Source organism: Lathamus discolor, chromosome 2 (assembly GCF_037157495.1).
Source record: "Lathamus discolor isolate bLatDis1 chromosome 2, bLatDis1.hap1, whole genome shotgun sequence".
NCBI lineage: Eukaryota > Metazoa > Chordata > Aves > Psittaciformes > Psittacidae > Lathamus > Lathamus discolor.
The window spans coordinates 44,353,117-44,379,669 of NC_088885.1; the positions used below are offsets into that span (position 1 = coordinate 44,353,117).

At 36.9% G+C, this 26,553-nt stretch overlaps 1 protein-coding gene across 7 annotated transcripts in view; it reads right to left on the reverse strand.

Annotated features, from left to right (window-relative positions):
- Positions 1–2,679: 2,679 nt before the first annotated feature.
- Positions 2,680–26,553, reverse strand: part of ZNF438 (zinc finger protein 438) — a 55,139-nt gene continuing 31,265 nt past the window's right edge. For 6 of the 7 annotated variants that reach the window (XM_065666679.1, XM_065666682.1, XM_065666680.1 and 3 more), the window contains 2 exons: positions 5,686–7,549; positions 5,216–5,345 (listed from right to left, as the gene is read on the reverse strand). In XM_065666679.1, coding sequence (XP_065522751.1) covers positions 5,321–5,345; positions 5,686–7,549 — 1,889 coding nt within the window. In that variant the 3' untranslated portion in view covers positions 5,216–5,320. Of the gene's footprint in view, positions 4,072–5,215; positions 5,346–5,685; positions 7,550–11,922; positions 12,028–22,047; positions 22,105–26,553 lie in introns of those variants that run through there. The other variant, XM_065666685.1, reaches the window with a different exon arrangement.

Consider the following 26,553-nt stretch of genomic DNA (forward strand, 5'->3'; position numbering starts at 1 on the left):
TATGACAGAAACTCTGATGGAGCTAAACACCAGAGATCTAAATTGTAATAAATAAATGAAGTAAAACATTTACTGCCAGCAACTATGTCAAGTTAGCCATAGGAAAGTGTAGCTCTGCAGCTGGAGAAGGGCAATACTCTGCAAGCCAGAGAAGCAGTGGAACTCCTCCAGCTTTGATTATTTATGGTGTGATGATGAAGGAACAACTTTCCATGTGAGGAACAGCTTTAAAGTTGAACAGTGAAGCTGGAACACAGATTTAATGAAAAATCAGAGGTGTACAAAACTACAGCTAGAAAAACAATAACATTCATTTCGACAATTTACAAATATAATTTATGTGCAAAACCACATGTTAACTTGTCCAGCTTCAAGGTAAACAGCAAGCTGTATTCATAACGACCCTTCTGCTGAACAGCAAACACGCAGTACTTAATGTTGCTGTAAATAAGGTTCACTTCATACCTCCAAATGTTATCAGAATGAACACAAATGCAAAACAAATACATTTTAAACAAAGAACACATCTGCATTTAATGCAAAGCTATTTTCAAAAATCCCAACCTTTCATAATCCACCATAATCATAATAGCCTGAAACATAAGAATGCTTTCAGGCTCAGAAAAAAAGGCTTCTAATTTTAAACATTTATGAGGATACTGAGAAGTGGCTTAGAACCATGCTTTAAAACATGTTTTCAGGCTTTAAACTGCTGAAAGCTGAGATCCCTTTACCCATTTGGCCTGGACTACAAAAAGGGAGAGAAGTACAAAAATATGATGAAAAGACTGTACGTGAAAATTTCCATTAAAGAAAAAAATGCAACCCACTCCCTTGTGCCAAACCTCCCTCCTCCCCTCATCACCTCACCTCCCCCTCCTTCTACACTTCTACACCAAGTGGAAGGGAGTGCCTCTTCTTGCCGGAGAACCACCACCAAACAACTCACCTACACCACTGGCTCTGATGCACCACCACCTTTAACAAATACTTCTACAAAGTAATTTTGAAGAACAACTCTGCCATCATTGGTGCTGCTCCTGAACAGGAGGGACTGTCTTGGCGCTGTATTCATTGCAGCTTATTTTAAACTATACCAAGGGATGGGGGATTTTGCAAGAGAGGTGATGTGGTGCTGGTTATAAATAATGACCATAACATCAACAAACATTTTTAATGTTTTTTGCCCAACTCTTAAAATGCACGCTTTATGCAGGGAATGAACTTCCCTTTCATGTATTATAACTATGTGAGGAAGGGATTGTTCTCACATTCCTGTTTCAGGGAAAACACCAAGCTGTTTGATTTTGAAAGTTAAAGGATTAACTTGGAGGGAAAAACCACTTCTAAGTGCAAACACACTTTACTAAGTTAAATATAGTCTCAGTTTGATATGAAACACTGACTTTAAATTAGCTGTTCCTTTCCAAATATGCCACGTGTTCTCCTCCATCTCCCCAGTGAAAGAAATATGAATATACTATAGGCCTTAAAAGATGGGTGAGTCAAGAATAAGAACAAGTAGTAATTTTAAAGTAGTTCAGCATACAAAAGTAGTATATGAAAGCAAAGAAACAACCACAAATACGTATTTATAGCAACAGATAATAGGAAGGAAGTTCTGAATTTCCAGAGGGATTCTTCTACCTTACTAAGCACCTGTGCAGTTCTATAAGCACTTTCCTTTTTGCTTTCATTTTTCTTGGCTCCAGTCTTAAAGTTCATATCCAGGGCAAAACACCATACAAGAAGAAATCACATTCAACACTATTAGCTCATTAAGTTTGCCTTTACTGTTTAGAAACAAAACACACACACAAACTATTGCAACAGCTTATGGAACCCCACTCAGAAATCCCAACATTTTAAGATCTCTTCTCATGTTCTCCTCACCAAGATTTGCGCAAAAAAGTGAGAGGCGAACCAGCACATTTTAGGAATGGCTCTTTTATCATTGCAATCCCTCAATTACAGTGTGACCACAAGGATAAATGACTACAGTAGTACTGTGGAGACAGTATTGCTGTATTTTTCATTTTGCCCTGATGTCCTCTGACATATGTTGAACAGTGGCATAGTGATTTCTTACGCTGTTTCCACCATTGCTCCCAAAATAATTCAGAGGTACATAAGGCTTTAAATAACAGCAGTTTAAGTACCAGTTTAAAACTAGACTCAAGGCTCCATTAACCATCTCATCAAAGCTCTAGAACTCCCATCTCCTCACAGCCTGAACCACCTTGCCTCCCAGAGATGTGTTGAAATGGTCATTTACCATGCCTGCTCAGTAGCAGGGGGACACAGAATGCACCATTCCTGCCCTATGGGTTGCTACAGCTTTGCATCCTGGTAAGGTAACTGCTACTGGCTCCTGATACTGGAAGGTTAAGGTGCTGCATGCAGTTCCTCTAGTTGCAAATCTGGCAATACAAGTGAAACCCAACTCATTACCTGTACTATAGACTCAGAAGTGAAAGAACAACTTTCCTTTAAAGCACAGACTGGGTCAACTGCACAGGTACAAAAGCTACATACCAAGAGTGCTAAGGCAGTGCTAACAGTGTTGGCAACAGTAGTGCTGCTGTCACAGAAGGTACAAGGAATATGCTGAAAGTTCACTGTGAAACATGCAGTCTACTGCAGAATGTGAAACTTCCCAAGAGTAACCAACGCAGCTGACAATTTTTAAAAGAAACTTTTATTTTTTTTTCATAAAGCAGTCAAGCTTTGAGAGTTTTTTCTTCAGAGGTGGCAACTAACTTATCTTCAACCCAAACAGCTACAGGCAAAGAAACACATGTAGATTTTTCACTTTAAAGTGAAATCCAAGAGATCTTTGCTATTACCAGGACAGAATATAACACCTAAAAGACCTGTCAATAACAAACCTGAAAGCAATGAACATGGCTGACAATACTAAAATCAAAAAACATGAATAAAAAGCTTTTAAATTATAGATTATAAAGCTCTTGAATGCTGGCTGCATGTAGGCACATTCAAACGATCCAGAGAACTGCATGGAAATATTCACATATTTACCATAAAATCTGGAAGCACAGAAATTGCACTTCCAGTCTGATTTGTCATTTCATTCAAGACTGAGATTACTTTATATAAACTGATTTATTTCTGTGTGTATAGTATAATTTAACTGGAAAATATTTTTCCTTGATGTTAACCATTAGTACTGAGTATGTGCTGCTCCTAAGTTCCTTAACCATGAATTTTAAGTACAGTGCTTCACAAAAAGCTTGCAGTTACCCATTGGGAATGATCCTGGATAAATACATTTTTGATTTAACAAAATAAAGGTTAGCATAACTTAAAAAATCCCAACAAACCCACCAAACAAACCTCTGAAGTGATACACCTCTTGAATTAGTTTAGCAACACAAGAGAAAAGAGTCAACAATTCAGTAAGGCAGTTGATGTTTTTCATAGCATTGTAGAATTGAGCTTCAGTATCCACCACTGTTAGAAAGTTCAATAATACCTTGTTTTGATAACAAACTAAAAATTGCCCATAAAGTGGAAGGGTCTTCACAGTTATGATGACTCTGCCAATGATTACAAAGATCCTCTTTTCTTCCAAATAACTGTTTGCATAAAATGCAGTTATAGCTCACTTTAGAGCAAATTTCTGTTTTTCTGCTAGGTGTACCAAAACATACATTTTGCATCTCCTTGGCTGCTTCACCACTTCCTGACTGAGTCAGGTCGTTTTTAGATGATACATCAACATTATTTTGATGGTGCAAGTAGATCTGTCTTTTCAGTTTTGGAAAAGTATAAACGTCCTCCTCATGGGCACTGCATTTTGCTAAATGTCTTCTCTCATTGTGCTGTTTCCAGAATTGGGTTGCATATTTAATCAGTTCCCCCTTCACTCCTCTATTTCCTTGCAAACCCCCTTCCTTTACTCTTCCCTGGATCTCTTGTCCATGAGAGCACAATAAGTGAAACTTCATTTCACCAAAAGACTGCGCAGTAAACTGGCATCGACCACATCTGACCTGCAATTTCACTTCTCCTGGGTTATGGAATAGGTCCTCAAAATTGCATTTATTTCCCCTGTTAAAAAAATGAAATATGAACTATTTCAGTATTAGCTATGCACAGAACAGGGATCGCAATTTTTGTCTTTGTAAGTTCCAAGAAGAGATGACATTCATGAAACATTCATTTAATTAAAAACAGGCACTGTGCTATAGCATTTAAATTATTTTGAGAAGAAAAAAAGGAGAAATAATATAATAATATGGGTGATTAGGAAAACACTGAAATCAAATGTGATTCAACACTGCTGAGTTTAAGAATTGACTCCAAAATTAGCCTTGGTATAAATAATCTTTTAACAACACCAAGTTTTTAATACAAGGTTAAAAACGCTGATTTAGCGAGGTCAATGCAAATACTTCTAATTCTGAGCTAGAAAAATGAAAATGAGTATTACCTGTAGAGTACTGCTAAGAGATCTAATGTGTTTACACTGAGTGATCTAAGGTCAGCTTAAGGCAAAACCACATGCTCCACCTCCTACTCCAAGATGGAAATAATGAAACTTCAAAGCTGCCTTTTTTTTTCTTCCTAAAAGTCTGTAACACTTCAGTTTAAAAAGTCTGTTTTTAAAACTTTAAATACCTAACTTACAACTGGACAGCCCCTCTCACTGATTTAGGACAACTATGCAGTATGAAGGAAGCAGATACACACAGAGCTAGTAAATCCCTGGTTTAAGCTAAGCTAATCAAATGAAGATCTCCACAGAAACCAACTCACAATGTCTATGAAAAGGACCACATTACACTGTGTGTTTCTACATATTAGACAGATTATCCAACAAGATGAGCAAAATGAATGATTCATTGTACAATGCTAGTAAGGCTGTAAAAAAAGCACTGGTATTTCGTTAGGTTCAATACCTGAAAAATTTCTGATGCCCCAGAAAGTGGAGCTATGCAAAGCAAAATGTCTAAAACTGAACTGTAGTGTCATAGTGAGGTATCAGGTTGAAGCCCTGAGCTTAATAAGGCATACCTCCATGAAAGTAAATGCACAATGGAACAAACAACATTTACACTGTGTAAAGAAATTTCACCTCAAAATCATAAGGCAGAGAAAAATGTTCTATCCATCTTAATACGGTAAATGTTAACTTTTCTCCTTGGCTAAGTGATTGATAAAACAGCAGTAATAAACACACAGGACAGATTAGTTCACAGCATTCCAGAGAAGGAAATGGGATATATTTAATGACATAAACAAACTACAAGATAATGCTGAAATATGAATTGCTTTTCACTTGTTGCACTTGGTTCTCTCATCTTCTAGGGAAAACCCCAAAACTGGTAGGACACAGAAGAGAGCATAGATAGAAAAAGTGTTAGCTGTGAGAAAGCAACTGATCAAAATAGCTCAACTGGCAGTATATTGCATAGCACTAGAATATATGCAAAATTACTTTGGTTATTCAAGAGTCAGTAATACTTTATAGTCAATAAATCAGCTAAAATATACCAGATGGTCTAATGGATTGAATAGATTCTGTAACAAAATATTTAAACCTTTATGAATCTCACTGATGGAGGAAAAAAGCAACAGTTTTCATAACTGTGATATTTATGAATTGTGACTGGCAACTTGAAATCCTGTTTTCATTAGCATTTAATTAGTGAAAACACTCACCTCTCTGTTGCTTCTTCTGCCTCTTTTATATTTGTGTCTCTCTTCTTCAAAGCATCTTGCAGCTGTTGCTCGCTAGTAGAGGGCTCTGTGCTGATAACAACCCTGTGGACTTCTCTGAGGTGTCCAAAATACACTTTTGCATGGCCAAAAACTTTAGCACAGAATTCACAGCACACAAGCTTTTGGGGTTTGCCTTCATTGTGATGAAGTTTCATATGCGTGCTCAGGCTTCCAGAATGAATATACGCTTTGCGGCAAATTCGACAGCTGTAGGGCCGTTTGTTTGTGTGGGTGTTCATATGGTCCTGAAGATGGTGTTTAAACTGGAAGATGCGGTTACAAACATGACATTTATGCAACTGCTTAGGTACGTCTGAGCATACATTTCTACTTAAATCACTTGATTTAGCTGATGTAGCATCACTATGTTTGTAACTTATATGTTTTTGGGGAAGTGCTCTATTTAAAAAAGTAGCTTGGTCTAAGCGGTCAGGAGATGGTGTCTCTATTGTTGTGGCAGAAGTCACAGGTGCAAAAGTCTGCACAACTAACACTGGTTTTGGTCTAATACTACGGTATTTTTTCACTGCTTCTGCTTTTTTGCCATCGGGTGGCTGAAGATCGACTTTCGCCCTCTCTCTTCCTTCTTTAAACTTATTAATGATGCACTTCCTTCGCTTGGTCTGAAAAGCCAACAAATCCTCTGGGGCTCTTCTTTTCCTGCCTCTTCTTTTAGAGGCTGCACTGTTCTTTTTCTTAAGACTGTCAACATCCACTTTATTGGATGGAGAGAAGGCATTTTCTCGGATGGTTTGTTTGGGGACTTGTGTAAATGACACAACTAACCGCTTATCAGATGCTTTAGTAGGAACGCGAAACGTTTTTGCCAAAGCTGGTGTCTTTTCACACTCAGACCTTGGTGAAGGACCAGATGCATCTGTAACATTAGTATTCTCCTTAGATTTACAAAACACTGAATTTTTTACCCTTGAGTAAGGCAAAATAGGAAGTTTTCCTTTTGGTGCTGATGGAGTCATCTGTATTGTACTGCCAAAAAATGCTGGTGACATGACAGCAACAGAATTTGCAGAATTTGTGGGTTTTTCCTTTAGCTTCCCAGATGTTATGAATGACTCTCTTGTGGTTTCAGATGCTGTCTTCACAGAGCGTAGACTTGTTTTCTTGGGATTAATTGTACTTGCCATCTTGGGTAAAGAGCTTTTAACTACAGATGGTCCAGAAACATTACTATTAGCAGTTTCAGGTTTGTTCTCTAAAAGGGATCCAGATTCCACACAATTGTTTTTATTTACTAATGTGGCCATGGTGATTTCAGCTGAGTCACGGTCTGTTAGCATTGCTTGCTCAGTTGAATCTGAACTAGAATGAGTTTCAGGACAGTCTTCACTTAAAGTAGTCATGAGGGGAACCTGTGATGAGATCGATGCTTTGGTAGGAACCCTGTTATGTGCACCCAAACCAGAGATCTGTGCCATCTTTTTGTCACTCAGCATTTTATTTCTTACAGATTGGTACCTAGGGATAGGCAGCTTTAGGTTTTTAGAAGGGCCCACATTTGACTGCTGGACTTGCTGTGTTAGGCCAGGGGCAACATATGGCAAGGCCAACAGAGAGAAAGTTCCCTCATGACCAGCCACCTGCATAAGAGCATAGTTCTGAGTTGGTACCACGAGTGGTTTAGAACCTCCAACTGAAATTGGTGGGTTTTGATCAGGCGAAGATGACTGAAGACAAGAAACCACTGAAGATGTTAAAATTTTTGGTACCATTTTTGGAGCAATGGTCCTAAACTGATTTTTCTTCTGAAAACTTCGTATTATATCCGAAGGGGATTTGTGTTTATCTGTAATAACAACATAAGAAAGATGCAATATAATACAGTATTTCTTTTTTTTTAAAATACAGTATCGAAAATAAAACCACTTACAAAAGATACTATTATACACAAACTTTTTAAAAATAATTAGGTATTTAAATGACCACTAAATTAAGTTTAGAATTACAAATGTTTCATGGACAAAACAAGAATATTCCCTGAAGCAATGTGCTTGAACACAGATATGAAAAAAAAACCCTCTTAATCTCATCTTAAATGAATGTTTCATTCTAGTTTAGAAACTACATGGTATTTCAGAACAAATACACTTATAAGCCTCTTCTGTCCTGGACAAGCTGACTAGCATGTTGGCAGTATTCAGCAGGAAGGACAGGATTGAAATCCTATGATGTAGAAATTTTCTGAACACCTGTTCTGATTGTATCTCTCAACCAAAGTCATGCTATCTTTTAGGGTTTCTGTAGCATTTAGAATTTGTGGGTTTTATCAGCTACAGACCAAAGCTTACCTGACAGAAGTCTTAAAAAAAATTACTGATATAAAACTTGCAAATAATGTAATGAGAGAAGATGCACCACTGTTAAATACTCAATCACATACGTTGCCTATGTGCCTTTCATACACAGTAAAACGACTATAGTAAGTTATTCAAATATTTTCTTGAAAGATGCAATTTATCAAAGTTCTATCACAGTCCCTTCTTGTTTCTGCTTGTATTGGTTAATGTTGCAAACATTTTTAGTAAAGAAGAATGTGTGGATAATTAAATAAAACAAATATAAGGAAAAAGGTAAAATGTGGAAGATACAATCTGCACTGAGCAGCAGAGATGTATGCTGACCTTTCAGACACTCCATACAATAGGATTTGATGTATAGTTCATTGTACCACTACCATTTCATATAACAGCCCCATTCAACTACTGGTGCTTCCAGTACTTAAAAACTGGGATAGGTTTCCTGTGGGGAGCAAATAAAAAAAGAAAAAAATTCCCACCAATCTCAACCACTGAAAATTCAACTACAGAGATCCTAAGCAGGAAGGCAATTTGGGAAGGCAACAATGTAAGACAAATTCATCCAAAGAGAGGAATCGCATTTGAATAGAGCATGTAATAGTAAATGCTGGAACCTTCAAATATTGCAGTAAGGTAATTCCATAGGAATTTTTCCATTCCTTACCATTTTAAAGCCTGGTATAAAAAATGCCATACATGGTTATGGACTTATAGAGGCAATTGTGAATTATTACCAATGCTGGAAACTCCAGTAAGTTTATCTTAATCCTGGATGTTCTTACACGTCACACACTTTCCAACATACACTGTTAAGTTACAGAGCCATCAAATTTCATGACCACAACTCCTGGACTGATATATGCACATACTCATGGTACGCATATATGCAGTAAATCCACTGCCTTCGGGACATGCCAGTTTCACTGAGCAATCACATATAAATTGTTCAGTTCATACATAGTCGGCCTGATGCTTCTCAAAACCCTTTGACCTACACAAGGTTATAGAGTAATAACTATGTAGGGAATAAACCTTTGATCTATTTATTGCCATCTGTAGCATAAAATACGAAGTCTATTATGCACCTTCTTGATCCTCCAATTACGTGCAACTACTGGGCACAACCATAACTTTCTTTCTGCTCAATGTCTGTAGAGATGTCCAGAATTTCTAGATATTCTGTGTGTACTGGACTACTAGATAAGGAAATTATGTGTAGACTGGACTACTATATACGGAAATCCTGCACAAACAGATAGATCCATGGGGTAAGTCCAGACCTACAGAGTTTGTGCAACCTGGAAAAAGCAGAAACATCCTAAGTTTAAAGTTCTGTTTCCCTACAGTCCTTTTTATTCTCCAAAAGCAAAAAGCATGTACTATTTCTCAGTTAAGAACTTAACTTTTGACAATCTACAACCACCAAATACATAGAAAACTTTATGTTTTCAACCACAAAAATTACTAGTAAAATTCAGATTATGTTTTGTTTCCTGCCAGATATCCTCTTGCTGCTGCTTTTGATTTGCATAAACATTTTAGGAAAACCATCACTTCAGCAGACTGCTACCTGTGCTACTTCAAGTTATAAAGCACCTGCTCTCTACTAATGGCAACAAATTATTTGAGTTCAGGAAAAGACAGAAGTTTTGCTCCAGACATACCACCCTTACAAAAATGTAGAAATGGCAGCTAAAGCACCACAAAAGAAAGGCTAATTTAAGGGCAGAAGGCAGTATTTGTCAAAATTACACTTGACACTGCCTTTAAAAGTAAGCATATGCTTCTCGAATATGCTGACTTGCCTATTGCAAAATTAGGCAATAAAATCACTTTTCTTTAAAGAAAGAATCTCCACATATTTTCTCAGCATTCCACAAGAAAGTATCCTTCTAGAAGCCAAGACCTTCATAAATATCAACCACAAAATGCTCTTTGAAACAAGGTCCATTTAGACCAATATTCTTATGCAGTTAACACAATACTAAGCATTGACAGAACTGCTTGAGAAGGGATTTTTACACAAACGCTCTTATTCCAGCAAGCGTAATTTTATCATAAATACATCTTCCAGGCAAGCTATGTTTGGAATCAGCCTTCAGTCCAGCCGTTTGGTTGGTTTTTTTTTTTTGCCCCACCCCAACTTTATATTAGAGTTTAGTGCAGAGATACTCATTGCAGTGCCTCTGGTAAGCAACAGATACTCAACTCTATTTCCCTCTCATCCAACACAGCTGCTGTAGTTAAGCAGCTTAGCCAGTGTCTAAATATAGAGACAGGTTAGATGCAGACTAGCTGTCTGATGATCCCCCACACTGTTAAAATTTTGCTTATGGACTAAGAAAGCTAATTGGAAGAACTGGTGGAAGATTATTTAGCATCTTGCATGAAGAAAAAGCAGTCAGTCAATTCACAGACTGGAAGTCCTACTGACCCCACCCAGAACGTGCAAGTATCATCAGTGAGCCAAACTATTTTTTCCATTTATACTTGGCAAAAGGCTCCAACAATTTCCTTTGCACACAGAGATGGTTCTAGTAATTTCTGTTCACCACCCTGGCACTGAATGACTTGACTACACTCTGGCTCTCTGGCTACAATAAGGCCACTTGGAAACTTAATATGCGCTTTTAGGGACATTCCACTTCTATTCCACATTTTCTGCCAAACTATTTCTGTCTCTGATTCAAAGGACTCACTTTGACTTGTCAGTTGTGACCTGAGGAAAAGCCTTCAATGCTTTTGGAATTAAGTCTTCCATCTAAGAAAGGGAATTTTCAGTTCAGGTAGGTTCTGCAATGGCATTTTTGAGCATGGCCCTTGGTTTTAGACAACATTCTTTCTACACATCAGTCTACAGGTTCTTCACTGGAAGGCAAAAATTTTTACACTTCCTCTAAAATGTTTATTAAGAATAATGAAATTAACAAAACCTTACATTTAATATCTAAATGACGTGAAGCCCATTTTTAACTTCCATGTTCTAAGTCTTTCAAATACGCATAGAATTGGGGCAACTTTAGTAGACACTTTAAAATAATTAAGCACAATGTTAAATCAAATGCAATTCAATTCATATACTTTAAAAGTCTCTGTTAAAAGATTACCATGCTAGCACCTGCAGTATCAAATCACTGAGAAACCTGCAGGATGTCATAAGCTTTCATCTCACCCCTTCTAATAACCTTAAAATTGTATAGGACTGGATAGTGATACACAAATAAAAAAAAAATAAACAATGATGCATCAAAGTCTTTGATATAGCCATGCTGGGAAGAGTCCTCTGGAGGAAAGAAAGTCTTCCACAGGTCTCCTCTTCATTCATGGTTCCCCTTCCTTCCTAAGTTATTCACGTCTAGTCTACTCCAATCTGTCCTGCCTTCTCTTTGTACCTCCTTCAGTTTGTTCTCTATGTAAAGCATGTAACACTGCTGAACTCGGACACTGTAGAAAACTTGAGAAGAAATTTAATTTTCCCCACTAATCTGCTCTATTTCGAACATTAAAATAAACCACCAATATACCAGAAACTACTGTGTAACAATCTTAATTTTTTTTAATAATCCTTTTAGGACCACTTCACTTGCATAAGTATGCATTTAACTTGTATGACTGGAGAAGTGACAGAAAATAACACAAACACACAAAAGGATTATCTTGTTTTGAAGGGAAATGCAGAACACATACGAAAAAGAATAATGAAATATTTTATTAAATGCGTGTTTGTTGTCTTTTGCTGAATTTGAAAGGAAGAATATCTATTCTGTGGGAAAGAACAAAATGCACAGCTTTCTATCAGATATTTTTTCTATCAATGATAGTTAATTATTCGTTTTCCCAAATCTCCATACACACTAAATACCTGTGGATACTGTCCTTCCAGCACAAGTTTCTTGGTTTTGCTGACCCAGCACACTTTGTTGGACACAATGTTTCACTGCAGGATTAGCATGCAAAAAAACACCACCTGCAAAAGTGCTTCAGTCAGTTATAAATAGATCCCAGGACAAAAAAAAAAAACAACCCAAACCACCCCCAAACCCAATGAAAAACAGAAAAAGACAGTATAAAATGACAACATAAAACATTAACTTCCAGTTAATGCATTAGGAAAGCTACTGCAACTTGCTTTTTGCCATTTTTCTTGCCTCAAGAAATGTTTTAAAATCTAACCTATTACATGCCAAATGCAAGGTGATAGCTTAAGAATTGAGTAAAGCTGGTTAATGTGGTAAACAGATGGGGTGCTTTAGCTTCAGTGTCATGGAAGACAGTCAACAGCACCAAAAAAAAAAAAGCTCAGAAAAATGAAGATTCAGTAGCTTTAGTAAGGTTTTTAATCAGGGGGGCTAAATTATATACTGCTTTACACTTCCTGTAATTCCACATAAAACACTGGAACCACAGATATTCTTGAAAATAATCTTCCTTCTCTATTCAAAACTGATAATTTTCATAATAAAACATACACCTATGCAAAGTATGGTTGGTAGTAAAGCCTACAAATCAGCAGTGCCCAACTCCGTATATTACAACAATTGATTTCCAAATGTTTCTATTTGTGCCTAATAATAACTGTTTGGGTGGAATGTCCTGTTCTGGTTGTTTGCCCCAGATAATCTTCTAAAATCAATTTCAACAGAAAATGCCAGCCATACCCAGGTATGTCTGAAAAAAAAAAACCCCACAAAAAAAACCCAAAAACAACAAAAAAAAAAAACCCTAAGAAAAGAAAAGAATCTAGTATGTGTGCCTTAGATGAAGACCTTGATATTTGACAAAGCAATGTCTCATTTGTCTGTGAAAAGCTGCCCAAATTTGGCAAAGTTGTAAGCTATTGGCATGTGTTCAATAGATACTTTAAGCAGCTAATTCTTCCAATGCTTGCATTCTACTGAATGTCCTCCTGCTTCAGGCTGGGCTGGATTTTTCCTAAAACTACAGCTTTAGGTCCAAACACCCACGCTAGAACAAGGAAACGGCCTCTCCTCTCCTAACTGCTAGGCTGACAGCATGGAAGAGGAATTGGGATTTACACAGGGCAAACAGGAAAAGGACAAGAGAACCAGAAATGAGACTTGGAAAGAGTTTAGGTCACAGAGTCAGGGCAGGACATGGGAATTAAACACAGACTTAAGATGGGTAACAAACATTAAATGTAAAAGAAGAGCATTTAAACCACATGCATAACCTTGTGTCTTGCATTTCACCACATGCATAACCTTGTATCTTGCATTTCTTACTTTTTCGTACTTATTAAAAAAATCATAGAATCCTAGAATATTTAGGGTTGGAAAGGACCTTAAGATCATCTAGTTCCAACCCCCCTGCCATGGGCAGGGACACCTCACACTAAACCATGTCACCCAGGGTCTGTTGAACCTGGCCTTGAACACCACCAGGGATGGAGCATTCACAACTTCCCTGGACAACCCATTCCAGTGCCTCACCACCCTTACAGTAAAGAACTTCCTCCTTATGTCCAATCTAAACTTCCCCTGTTTAAGTTTGAACCCGTTACCCCTTGTCCTATCACTACAGTCACTAATGAAGAGTCCCTCCCCAGCATCGTTATAGGCCCCCTTCAGATACTGGAAGGCTGCTATGAGGTCTCCACACAGCCTTCTCTTCTCCAGGCTGAACAGCCCCGACTTTCTCAGCCTATCTTCATACGGGAGGTGCTCCAGTCCCCTGATCATCCTCATGGCCCTTCTCTGGACTTGTTCCAGCAGTTCCATGTCCTTTTTATGTTGAGGACACCAGAACTGCACACAATACTCCAGGTGAGGTCTCACAAGAGCAGAGTAGAGGGGCAGGATCACCTCCTTCAACCTGCTGGTCACGCTCCTTTTGATGTGGCCCAGGATACGGTTGGCTTTCTGGGCTGCAAGTGCACACTGCCAGGTCATGTTACATTTTTCATCGACCAACACCCCCAGGTCCTTCTTATATTCTTCTTATATTGCAACAAACAATATAAGTACTCTAATGCAAGACTGGAAAATCATAGCGCATCATTCACACAAACACAGTGTACAAATACACTTTGAAAACATGTTCTGGTGTGCCACAGGAGGACAAAACTAAAATAGCTTATTAAAATTGTAAAGGCAAATATTAGACTTCTTCAAAGCTACATACAATTAATTCTGATATGAGCATCAATGTGATTTGCTAGTTCTGCAATAAGCATTTTATCATTTAGAAAAGTCTTCTTTGCTTTGAAGTCCATACAAGTTTATTTTATGAGATTAAGATTATAGTGCATTTCGAGAAATTCTGTGAGCAGTGGGAGGCTTCCTGAATTCCTTGAATATTCTCCAAAAGACTTTTCTTAGCAGAAGAAAGCATTAAAACAGCAAAGTTATACAATTAAAATGGTGGGGGCTTATATTAACTGGACTCTATTAAAGCAGATGTTCAAACTTCAAATTTCTAGTAACATTCTTCAGTGTGGGAATAAGTTAAAACTATTTTTAGCATAAACAGTCATTTTGGAGATATAACTCATACAGTAACCCAAGATCGTGGGCACACAGTTCATATTTAGGGAAGTTCTATAGTTTCTGGGCTAATTCAGTCTTTTTTTTCTCCCCTGAAACATCTTTACTGCACTATGAACCATACACTGACAAAGTTTATAGAGATCTACTTTTCAGAAAATTAGTATCTAACATAACTTATATATATATAAAAGAGCAATCTCTATTGTTAAGTAATTCCACTTTCTCAATTTCCAGAATTGCTTTCCTCTGTTGTCTGAGAATATACATACGAGCTGCTTCATTATCACGCTGCCATCAAACTGGACTTCTGTAAGGCCTTTGACATGGTCCTGCACAACATCCTTCTCTCTAAACTGAATAGATTTGATAGATGGGCTGTTCAGTGGATAAGGAATTGACTGACTTAGTGCATCCAGACAGTAGTGGTAAACAGCTTAATATCCAGACAGAAGTCAGTGACAAGTAGTGTCCCTCAGGGGTCCATACTGGTACCAGTACTGTTTAGTATCTTCATCAGTGACACAGATAGTGGGATTGAGTGCACTCTTAGCTAATTTGCAGATGACACCAAGCTGAGTGGCGCAGCAGACACACCTGAGGGACAGGATGCCATCCAGAGGGACCTGAACAAGCTTAAGAAGTGGGCCTGTATGAACCTCAACAAGGCCAAGTGCAAGATCCTACATGTGGCTGGGGCAGCGTTGATATCAAACAGCCTAGGGGAACAAAGGGATTGAGAGCAGCCCTACAGAGAAGGACTTGGGGGTACTGGTGGATGAAAACCTCAACATGAGCCAACAATGTGCACCCAACAGTCCAGAAAGCCGACTGTATTCTGGACTGCATCAAAATAAGGGAGGGAGGTGATTCTGCCCCTCTACTCTGCTCTGCTGAGACCTCATCTGGAGCACTGCACCCAGCGCTGGAGTCCTCAGTACAACAAAGACATGGACCTCTTGGAGGGAGTCCAGACAAGGGCCACAGAAATAATCAGAGGGCTGGAGCACCTCTCCTGTGAAGACATGCTGAGGGAGTTGGGCTTGTTCAGCCTGCAGAGAAGGCTCCAGGGAGACCTTAATACTTTCAATACTTAAGGGCCTTTCAATACTTAAAGGGGTCTATAAGAAAAACGTGGGCAGACTTTTTAGCAAGGCCTGTAGCAATAGGTCAAGGCATAATGGTTTTAAACTAAAATGAGGGTAGATTTGGACTGGATTTAAGGAAATTTTTTTTTACTATGAGGGTTGTGAAACACTGCAACAGGTTGCCCAGAGAGGTGGAAGATGCCCTGTCCCTGGAAACATTCAAAGCCAGGCTGGATGTGGTTCTGAGCAATCTGATCTAGTTGAAGATATTCCTGGTCATTACAGAAAGGTTGAACTAGATGACCTTTGAAGGTCCCTTCTAACACAAACCATTCTATGATTCTAATTAAGGTTTGTTTCTGCAATTACGGCTTCTTTTTGCCAATACAATCTCACCAGCATCTTGGCTCTAGTATCTCTGTTCTCAAAGTGTGACATAAAACAATAGCTATGCAAAAGCTGATCAAAAGTTAACAAATCAAGAAATCAATGCATTTTGATACTATATCAGCATTAGACAACAATAATAATCTAAGACCTAATTTTGGATTTCTCATATCTCTGTATTTTCCCAACACAAGTAATTTTTAAAATATGTATGAAATCCTGTTTGTATAGATAATAAATGACCAACAGCTTTGAGGTAACCTGTCTGAGTTTATATATCAAATCTATTAGCCACATGTGGGTAAATCAATATGCAAAAGCAACATCTTACATAAAATATGGGCAATCAAGGCTTAACACAACCTCCTATAAAGAAAAGCCATTTTTGTGCTACTGTATAGAGGAATAAAGTCTTGGAAGTCTTTCCTAAAATTCAGCACATATATCTATATGAGAGATAAGAAGAACGTATATATGGAAGAGATTTATAAACACTCTTCTACAATGAATTTAAAGTCTATTTATTATCAGATCCACCTGTTCTCTTAACACCTCTCATGCAGTATTCTGAACTTTAAAAGCTTCCCATTTTTTGAAGGCATGGCCTTTCAAGTTATGAGCTACTCATTTATATTAAGGGTAACATAATAAATTTTAAGCAGATCAAAATATTTTCACATCAAGAAATGAAAACTGACAGAAAAGAGAGTGACACATAAAGCATCTGTAATTTTTAATAGCTTTTCTCACCTTTACATTTGGAGAAATCATACAGAGATTTATGGTAAGAAGAGAACTTAGGAATAAGGTTTATACAGCTAAATCTTTGGGCTCAAGGTGGTGCTTGGCCTCTGCAACCACACAAATCACTACTGAAGATGAAAACACTGGTTCCTATGTAAGCATGGAACTCTGAGAGAGACTGTTAGATACATCATCAAGGCCTGTGTTTCAGCTTCTATATGCCTCTACTAGTTTCAGCAATCAACCAAATCAATCAAATTTCACGTGGGCATTGTCTAGAAAAGCTGCTGCTACAACAGGACTTAACTGAGTAGAATGAAAATTATTTTGGTATCACTACAAATCTAGTGGTTTATCTTTGTTGGCTTTGCCCAGTCATTCTGTTCCATAGAGGGTACCACTCTCCTGGAGATTTGTGAAGTGAAGCTTCAGCCACTTGGCGGAACAAATTGTTCAGAAAATAGCTGATGGGAGGTGATGGAAGCACTGGTCATAAACTCATAATTCATAAACTTTCAATGGCATTACAGATACAAATTAGGCACTTTGGAAGGTGGGGATAAACAAAAGATTCGAAGAAAAGGTTGCAATTAGAATTTTAGAAATTATTTTCTGGGAGAACTGCCAGTTAAAATTTCTTCTAGCAAGCTTCAAGTAAGATATGGACTTAAACAGTAATTCATTCACTGAAAAGTCAGTATTAATGTAAAGTCCTTTTTAAAAGGTCCATCAAGATCAAGTTCACCTGGACAAAATCATGATATGCCTAATATATGTGGTAATTAATACATTTTTTCCTTAAGTGCAGGAAACAATAATTATCAAGTCTGTTACAAAAACTAAGGCAGAATTCCTCAGAAACTATGCAGCACAAAAAGGTCAAGTAGAAACAGTTTATGAAAAAATTAAATATTTTCTGACTAGACTCTTGCTCTCCCTTCAAACAAGCTGAGAATAGAATCTATCTTTGTCCTACTCAGAGTTCAACCCTCCTTCCTTCCCTCTATGGGACAGCAAACATTCACTTCTGATTGCAGTAAGGGAATTATTATGCCTCTTACAAAATTCATTTTTTCAAATACTGATGTGCAAACAGAGCACAACAGAAAATCAAACTTGTTATTCCTTTTATAAAGTATCACATTTTCTGAAAATCAAAGCACTTCTTTAGAAGAGAGCCTGTGTGCAAGAGAAAACAGTTAATTCACCCCTTTGGCTCAATAGAGCAAATATATTTCACTTAAGGCATTAAAAGCATCTGTATGGTAACTTCTGTGGTACAAACCTCAGAGAGTGCTCCCTCATTAAAGATGAACGGAGGGTTAGAAGATTGTCAGTCTTGGCCTGGCCTGTTCTGAATCTTCCAGTATGAACTATACACAGGGTTTATCATTCCCCAAAGAAAGGGCCAGAACACAGAACAGATTGTTATCTTGGATGACAGTTGGAAAGTATTTTCCAAGGGATTTTGTAAATAGCTCATTTTCTTTAAAAATTACCTAAGTGCTCTAACTTTTGAATAGGGAAACTCTATCCAGGCATTTTATTTGCTGTAGGTGTCCCCCTCTTTTCATTCTTCATGACCCAAATTTCTTCAGAAAAAGACTTTACAGTTCTGGTTGAGATATGCCAAACATTGCCACCTGTAATCAATTCCACTACAGAGTAAAACAAAAATAAAGATTAGAGGATCTCCTCAGTACTTCAACTAGATATGTATATTTTTTCAAAGACAGACACAGCTCTGTATAGCACAGGAAAACTAAAACATCTCAAGAAAGGCTACGGTCCTCGCTAGGAAGACATTAGTTTTCAGAACATACAAAACTATTACCTGCTGCTGAACCCAAATATAGCTATATCTTTCTGGCAGCAGGATGCAGCAGAAAACAATTTAAATTACAGCACCTGAATGGTTTTCCTCCCCCTATGTATAATTACAATTATTTGCAATGTTTATTGGCATTGCTAAGCATGCCCATACTATCCACTGTCTTTGTTTAAAGGCAGCACCAGTTCTCAAAAAGAAGGTACTGGATGTGCTGTAAAGGAATTGTTTGAATACATCGCTGCTAAGTGATAATGTATCAGTAAACACTTGTAAAGGGTGCCAGCATGCGAGGGAATGAAAACAGGAATGCAGTCAACAGGAATGTAGGCCAAAGATGACATCCTTAACTTGCCATGTGCTGAACTATCAGTACATTTCTAATTAAGCTCACGTGTATCTGGCTGTGCGGGCAGACAAAGGAGCCCCTTAGTGCAGAGTCCAGCAGGGGGAGTCGGGCGGCCGTCACCGCTGCCTCTGGCCACCATCGGAGCCAGGCAAGCCTTGCTGGGGCCTGGAAGGCTGCACAGGGCACTTTCTGTTCCTTCATTTAAGTGCCAGCTCAGTTTAGATCTGCCACTCACGTCAATTACCCTACAGTAATTTTCAAACAACAGAAAAGCTAAACTATTTGTCTAATAATATTGGAATGCTAAATACAGCTTCTATTGAAAAATCCCCAAAGTCACGAAATCTTCTACAGCACCACACACAGCCTTTGGAGTTGTGCTACTATTACAAAATATTCTAATTTTGCCAACTTTTCAGTCAATTCAATGTTTTGTATGAACTTGAGAACATCTTGAAGCAAAGCAGTTGAGCCTTCCTATTAAAAGTAATCACTTTCATTAAACTAGTTAGTATCTTCTGTAACTGCAGTACAATTTTTGTGCGAGAGAGTTACAAATAAAAAAACCTTCACAGATTTTGTGTTAACCTATCTAATGTCAAAAACCCCACATCCATGCTACTAAAAACATCAGTATTTATAACAGATGTTCTTCTTTTGGTAGACATCTGAAAAGGAAGCACTGTTACCAACATATTTTCCCATCCCAAGCAATACCCTGAAATCTTTGTCAAACTTTCTTGCTTTCATCATTGCTCAGCTCATCACACAAACCATCTGCATAAATAAAGATGTAAGCATCTGCTGCATGGCAAATGGTCTCAAGGGCAGATGTTTTTATCCTTGCATTCATGTCACTGGCTTGGATACATTATTTGAACAGATGTACACAATCTGAAAGTGTCGTGTCCCACAGCGAAATGTCTCCAACTGCTTTCTATCAAAGTACATAAATGCTATTTGCACCTGCATTTATGTTAATGATATAAAGGCAGCAGGGGTTCCAGCAAAGTGAGAGCTGATTCTAAGAAACACATTTACACGGCTAATGAAGTTTGAGATCTCCCAGCACCAAATGACCCTCCTAACATGGATACAAAATTTACTAAACTATACAATGACTTTTTAAAAACTACATGATTTTGTAAAAAAATTAAAATAAACACACTCAAGGAGCAAACCATGATTTCAGCCTGTGTTCTACTTTACCAACGCATATTTTAAAGACAAAACTCCTGCTACTACATGACAAATGGTAGAAGTGATGGGTTTATGCTGTCACTCAGAGAACCTGCACTAACCTTAATCTCCATACTTAACTGAAAAATAACAAGCATTTTTGAAGTATAGAAAGACAGGCAAAAATGGTATACTGAATGTAACTGATGGATATGGTCTACTTCCAATACCATTTATTTTCAAGCCTTTTATTTGTATGAAATGTACCAATGTTATAGTTGTACATAAATCTTTATAAATTGCTAACAGCCTCAACATTTTTGAAGTGCCATAACACATTTATGTAACAAAAGTGATGCTTGATATAAGGATAAAAAAAGACTGACAGTAAAATTATACAACCCCAAATATACTGAGACTAGTATGACCAAGACTAGACCATGACTTCACACTGATACAGTTCCTGGCCAAGATCTTATTATGATTTCTAACATGAACCCTCACTTTCAAAGCTTATAATATGGCTCCTATAATTCACTCTGGGTGCAAGTTGATAACAGGATACTGATTGGAATGGTTTTTTGTTTAGGAAGAAAAAGAAAAAAAATCTCAAAAGCAAATGATTAATCAGTTTCAAGTTTGGAAACAGCTTCACAGTCTATATTCTCCTCTTGCTATACAGAAATTACTTCAACATAAAGATAACTCATTCCATTCAACTATAACAGTGGTCAAATTCCTGTTATTTAAAGGAAGAATTAAATTAAGGCTTTTAAGTATTCAAATCAAGTATTTCACTCTTAAGTATATGGATGAAGAACACATTGCACAGTAGATAGCTTTACACAATGGTTAAGTACTGTCTCTCTTGAAAGAATAGTCCCATTAGATGCAGAACTCGTCAACCAAGATCAATTTGCATGACATCCTTCTGGAATAGCTTCCTCAGAATTATTACAGTATCATAAAAATACTCAGTCTTCACAGAACAGGTAAAGTATAAACTTAAACGACAGTAAAAGCTCAAGGCTTCAAGTTAAGTAATATATAGTACTTTTCTTAATTAACATAAGTACTAACAATGGAAATTTAACTGACAACCTGCAATGGTTCTGAAAGGTCCATTAGTGCTTATGTCATATCCATCAAAAATTCACACACATTTAAGAAGTATCATTAAAAATGACATTCAAGTTCAAAATCATATCTAAACATTAGCATTGTGACACAGATCAAAAGGGAAAGGAAATTAAAGTTATGGATACACATTCAGAAGCTTGGGAATACACAGCTGAAGCACAGATATCCTTATTAATAACAGAGGGGAAAATTCAAGACACTAACCCTACTGAAAAAATAAATCACCAAAAGATGATGTTTGAAGAAACAAAACATAGAAGAAATACAGTTAAGCACAAATAATGTTAGTAAGGATAGGAATGACGGAGAAATAGCACTTAAAATCTAAAAATCTAAGATTATATTTAGAAAACATTTTCTTCTTTGTGATAGTCCTGTAGCACAACTTACGAATAGATATGACCCCAAATTATATGGGGGTCAAATATGACAAATGATTTTCAAATGTATGAGGATGAAAAAAACTGCAATAAACCCTGAACACTTAATTCTACTGAATCAAGCAAGTAGATAAATATATTTCAAGCTTCAACTGCAGGTGGTAAGAGTAATTAGCAATGTCCTACAGAAGAAAACAATTTAGCTATTGTAATCATTTAAAGTGATAAATTCTGCAGTATAATGGCTTTTTTAAAAAAAGATATTAGGTAGAATAGCAGACATGAGTTATACAGTGACTTATTAGTGATGATGACATTTCTTCCACACTTTGAATCACAAGCATCTAATTTCTAAAAAAAAAAAAGAAAAAAGGAAGTATATACTATACCTGCAGATAATGTTAAAGGATTCTGCATTATGCCCTTTAAAAGTTACGACAAAGTTCCTGGAAAGAAGAAATACAGATACTTAGAAGCTGATAATTTTTCAGAAATAAACAAAAAGAATAGGAAAATGGCAATAGTTTTCAAAAACTGTATTCCAGAAAAGATCTCAGTATGCCTACACCTCATGCGAAAACACCACCAGAGTTTTAAATCAGGTGTTTCTTTGGATCACACATACATGCACTCTCTGTATTTCAGCAGTGGGTACAACTAACTTAGGCTTCTTCTAATTGAAAACCCCTTTTAAAGAAAGAAAAGGGGGCACGTCATGAATTCCAGTGTGACAATGCATTCTGAAGAATCACAGCCAATGTAGGCTTAAACAGTAATTTTTCTTCACTCATCTGACTGCATGTATCCTATATAACTGACTGACAAGCAGAATCTTACATGGATGCTACAATTAAGAGATTAGCTTGCATTTGTGAAGCAAACATTACACTGCCACCTCTCCTGAATTTAACCACAAAATTTGATACATAATGTTTGACATAAAATAGCATTACATCGTGTAACCACCAAGTAACTTAAGAGCTGGCTATTTCTTCCCAATGTGGTCAGTGTTACTCAAGCTTCCATCAAGTGTCATTCAAAAATCAAGTAAAAAAAAGTAGTATTATACAAACACAGTACAATATTGTGTTGTTATCCGCTTAGAGATTTTCCTTATCATAAAATGGTCTAGCTTTTGGAATGGCTGCAGAATTGTCTGGTTCATGTTAGAAGTCAGACAGGGTATAAAACTCTCACTCTCGTGATGCAGCTGGAGGCTTTGGGAACGTAACCAGCAAGTATATTGACAAACACAGACTGAACTTTAACTGCTTCGGGGTTTATTTGGATCTAGGCTTTCATATCAGTGCATATCTATAACATTTCCCATGAGCAGAGGAGCTGTGTGGATGTGGAGTTTGCTTACTTTCCTGGCTAATTTAACAGCAAGTAGAATCTTACATAAAGAACATTCCAGACAAGCACTCAAGAGCTCCCTTCTGAGCACATGAAGTACCAACAAATTGGTTTTGGATATATACAAAAATTGTTAGAACAAATTCTGATGCAATTACTAAACACAAAAGTAAGTCTTGAATATGTTTCTTTATTGTCATGCAATTGACTTTTAAAAAGCAGTGGTGGGGTTCCAGGAAGGAGGTGGTTCTGTGGGCAGCAGTAAAGTATAAAAGAGGCAAAACCAATTCCATTTCCAGGAAGTTCAATACCAAAGCATACAAGAAAATTAATTGTGTCTGCTGTGAGGAGAGCTCACACCCAGCAAACAGGTGAGGCTCTTTGGTACCCATATCTCTTGTGCTGAGCCATATGTAATAAGACGTTCTTGTACCTAAACCATCACCTCCTGGTAGAGGTTTGCCAATGCGTAACAGCAGATCCCACACTGCCTCAGAGAGCCTCTGTCCGTGGTACTTAAGCAGTCAACATCTCATTTGTCAGACCCAGTACACAAACATATGCCAGCTCATCTAGAGGTAGTTTTACATTGTGGTAACATGCAGACAAGTCCCTCCTAAACTGCAAGAATCAACAGACTACACTGATGTAAGTTTAGACTGGCAAAAGACTTCTATGAACCAGGATGGACCCTCAACTTGTCACCCACAGCTTAAAACATACTTCCTTGAGGCCATATTGCTCAAGAAGAGCTTTCTGCAGAACCAAAGTTTTTATTCCACTTCAGGATTTCCAACACTTGAAAACATACTGAAATAATCACAGCAACACATATTCTTGTAAAAAGTAATGTAAGAAATTATGCCAAAATTAAGGTTCTCAAAATTATCACTCTGAAGTCACACTTTTATAGGTTTCTACAGTCCCTCCTAGTTGTAGGGACCACAAAAATCATCTAAATCATCTAAACCCACTTATGGTTACTAATTCCTCTTAGAATTATAGCAAGCAAACTAGACTTCAGGATACAGATCAGCAATTCTTAGGATCATAAGGAAATAAAAGCTCCACATCTCCTTCCAGGCATTCACAAACCCTAACACTGAAAACTGGACCATACAAATCCAAACATTTTGTAGGGGCATCTCTGATTTGAATTCAGTCCTAACTTCAGTTAAGATCATGGCCTTGATCTAGAAAATCCAGTGCTTATTTGAGAGACTAGTACATTAATCAGCTACTGCCAATTAAAAGGAGTGCAATTTTTCAAATTGACTTCTCATTTTCTAGACATTTATGAATATTTTTTGTTGTTATACCAAAGAACCTCTCATAGCCTTTTTTTTTTTTTTTTCCCCCAGATATTTAATCAAGTAACCTTCTTTTTTGGAAAAGCAGAACAACTCAAGACTTTGAAGTCAGGCAAGATTCTTCTTAATCACCCCTTGAAATTTTTCTATTCCTCCTTATATGTACAACTGTATTAAAGAATGTTTTCTCTGAATACACAGTTTACAAAGCAAACCACGTAACTGTGCATGACTGTTCTGTCTGCATTTTAATTATTTTTAAATTTATCAACAAGGATACTGTATTTTTGACCACTGCCTAGGGCTAGTCTTAGAACCAGTCCTACCACAACTTGTAAGTATAATGATTTGTATTCATTTCTCACTGTTTCTGACATCTTTCAGCTAGGTTGTACTTGTTTAACAGATACTTAATATCTACATACATTTGATGCCTGTCCTAAACATGAATTGCAGTCTTATCAAAAAGTTCTGAAATTTTGAATCAACGCACAGTACAGAAGTTGAGGGACATAACAACTGTACAGCTGCCTACACCTGCTCTCAGTGGGTTTATTTTTTTTTTTTCATTTGACTATAAATCTGGCTTGCATGACTACTTCCCATAAAAAACATGACATTAAAAGAAGAGCCAAATTAAAATCATTACATAAAATTAATTAAAATTATTAAACAAATTTTGTACCTGTTTTAAACTCTTACATATAGAACAAATTTTAGGTTGGACACCATTAATAATTCAGGATGTCCCTATTTTTTTTTTATTGAATACTGAGAAGGCAAACATTCTTACAGTCTTTCTTCATTATATTTGAGTCCAGTACTAGTTCTTTCCGAATACAAAAGATACATGGCATCATTATCAATTTTTCTCTGGGAGCCTATCCCAATGATGAAATTTTTAAAATTCTGTATAATCTGTCAATCTGTTTTCCTCAGTTTGGAACTCTATCATAGGACAAAAAATAAAATCATTCAAGTTGCAGTACTTCAGAACTCAAAATAGTTCTCTCTAAATCTGCTGCTGACGGCTCAGAAATGAAATCTATTAGAAAAATTTCAAGTGAAGTGGAGTTAGAATTAAAAAGTAAAAATCATCTTAATGCCACAAAATAAAGTCTGCCATGCCTATACTACTCCTTATGTTACTGCAGAATGAAAAGATAAATGGATTTTCAACCAGAAGATGCAAAAATATCAATAAATACGAAAAAAGCCTACACTGTAAATTGGTCTTGAACAATCAAAGGAAGCAGAGCATATACATGTAATAATTTAAAAGCAATTTTCACAGAAAGATACCCACAGGTCTTTTACATGAAATTGGTGCCCTGAGAGACAGACTGAGTATCAGGTGAACCCAATTAACCTAATTTGATGCTTATGCATACCAAGACATTTATTTTAGATGTTACACAAAATCCTTTAGGATACCACACAGAAAACGATAAATAGGCTGTAAAGGTTATGACATTAATTTTACTGTCATTCTCATGCTTTAAGCAGACATCAAAACTAAAAATCTCATCCTCTGGGAAGGAAGAACTATCTGAAAGTAATTACAGTACTTATTATCATAACAGTATTAAACTAAACCACTATGACCCTAACTGAATTTATTTTTGGTACCTTTTGTTAAATGAACAAAGCTTCTCAATGACGACTACACCTTCTAATGCAGTGAACATTAGTTCTGGTACTGAAAGAAAGCATTAAATCAAATCTTGTCATTTCATATTCAGCTTAATTATGAATTTTAATTTAAAACTAGGCATGTAAAGAAGTGTTAGTCAAATATTATTACATAATTTCATTTCAGAAGGAAAACATTCATATTAGAGAAAAATTAGATACTTAGTACAGTTTATAAAAGACATTCTAACAGAGGCCCACAAAACGTCCATTTATATTTCAAAAGCAGTTTTATTCACTTCCTTTTTCACACCTGTTCTTTCACATACTGTCCATCTTGTAAGTGACAGTGCCATGCAAACATTATTTCCCAAACATTTAGAAACTTCTCAATGGAAACCAAGTTCCCCAGAAAGCATGAATGAATCGTATCAGCATAACTTGCAGGAAAGTTAGTAAAATCTGTTGGTATTTAAAGGCTGAGATAGACTTGAAATAAAAGATTAAAACATTGGAGCTACACAGATACCCTGAGAAAAGTAAAACTGACAGACGTAAAGACTGAGTAATGTAACACTCAAAAGCATTTGCTCAAGC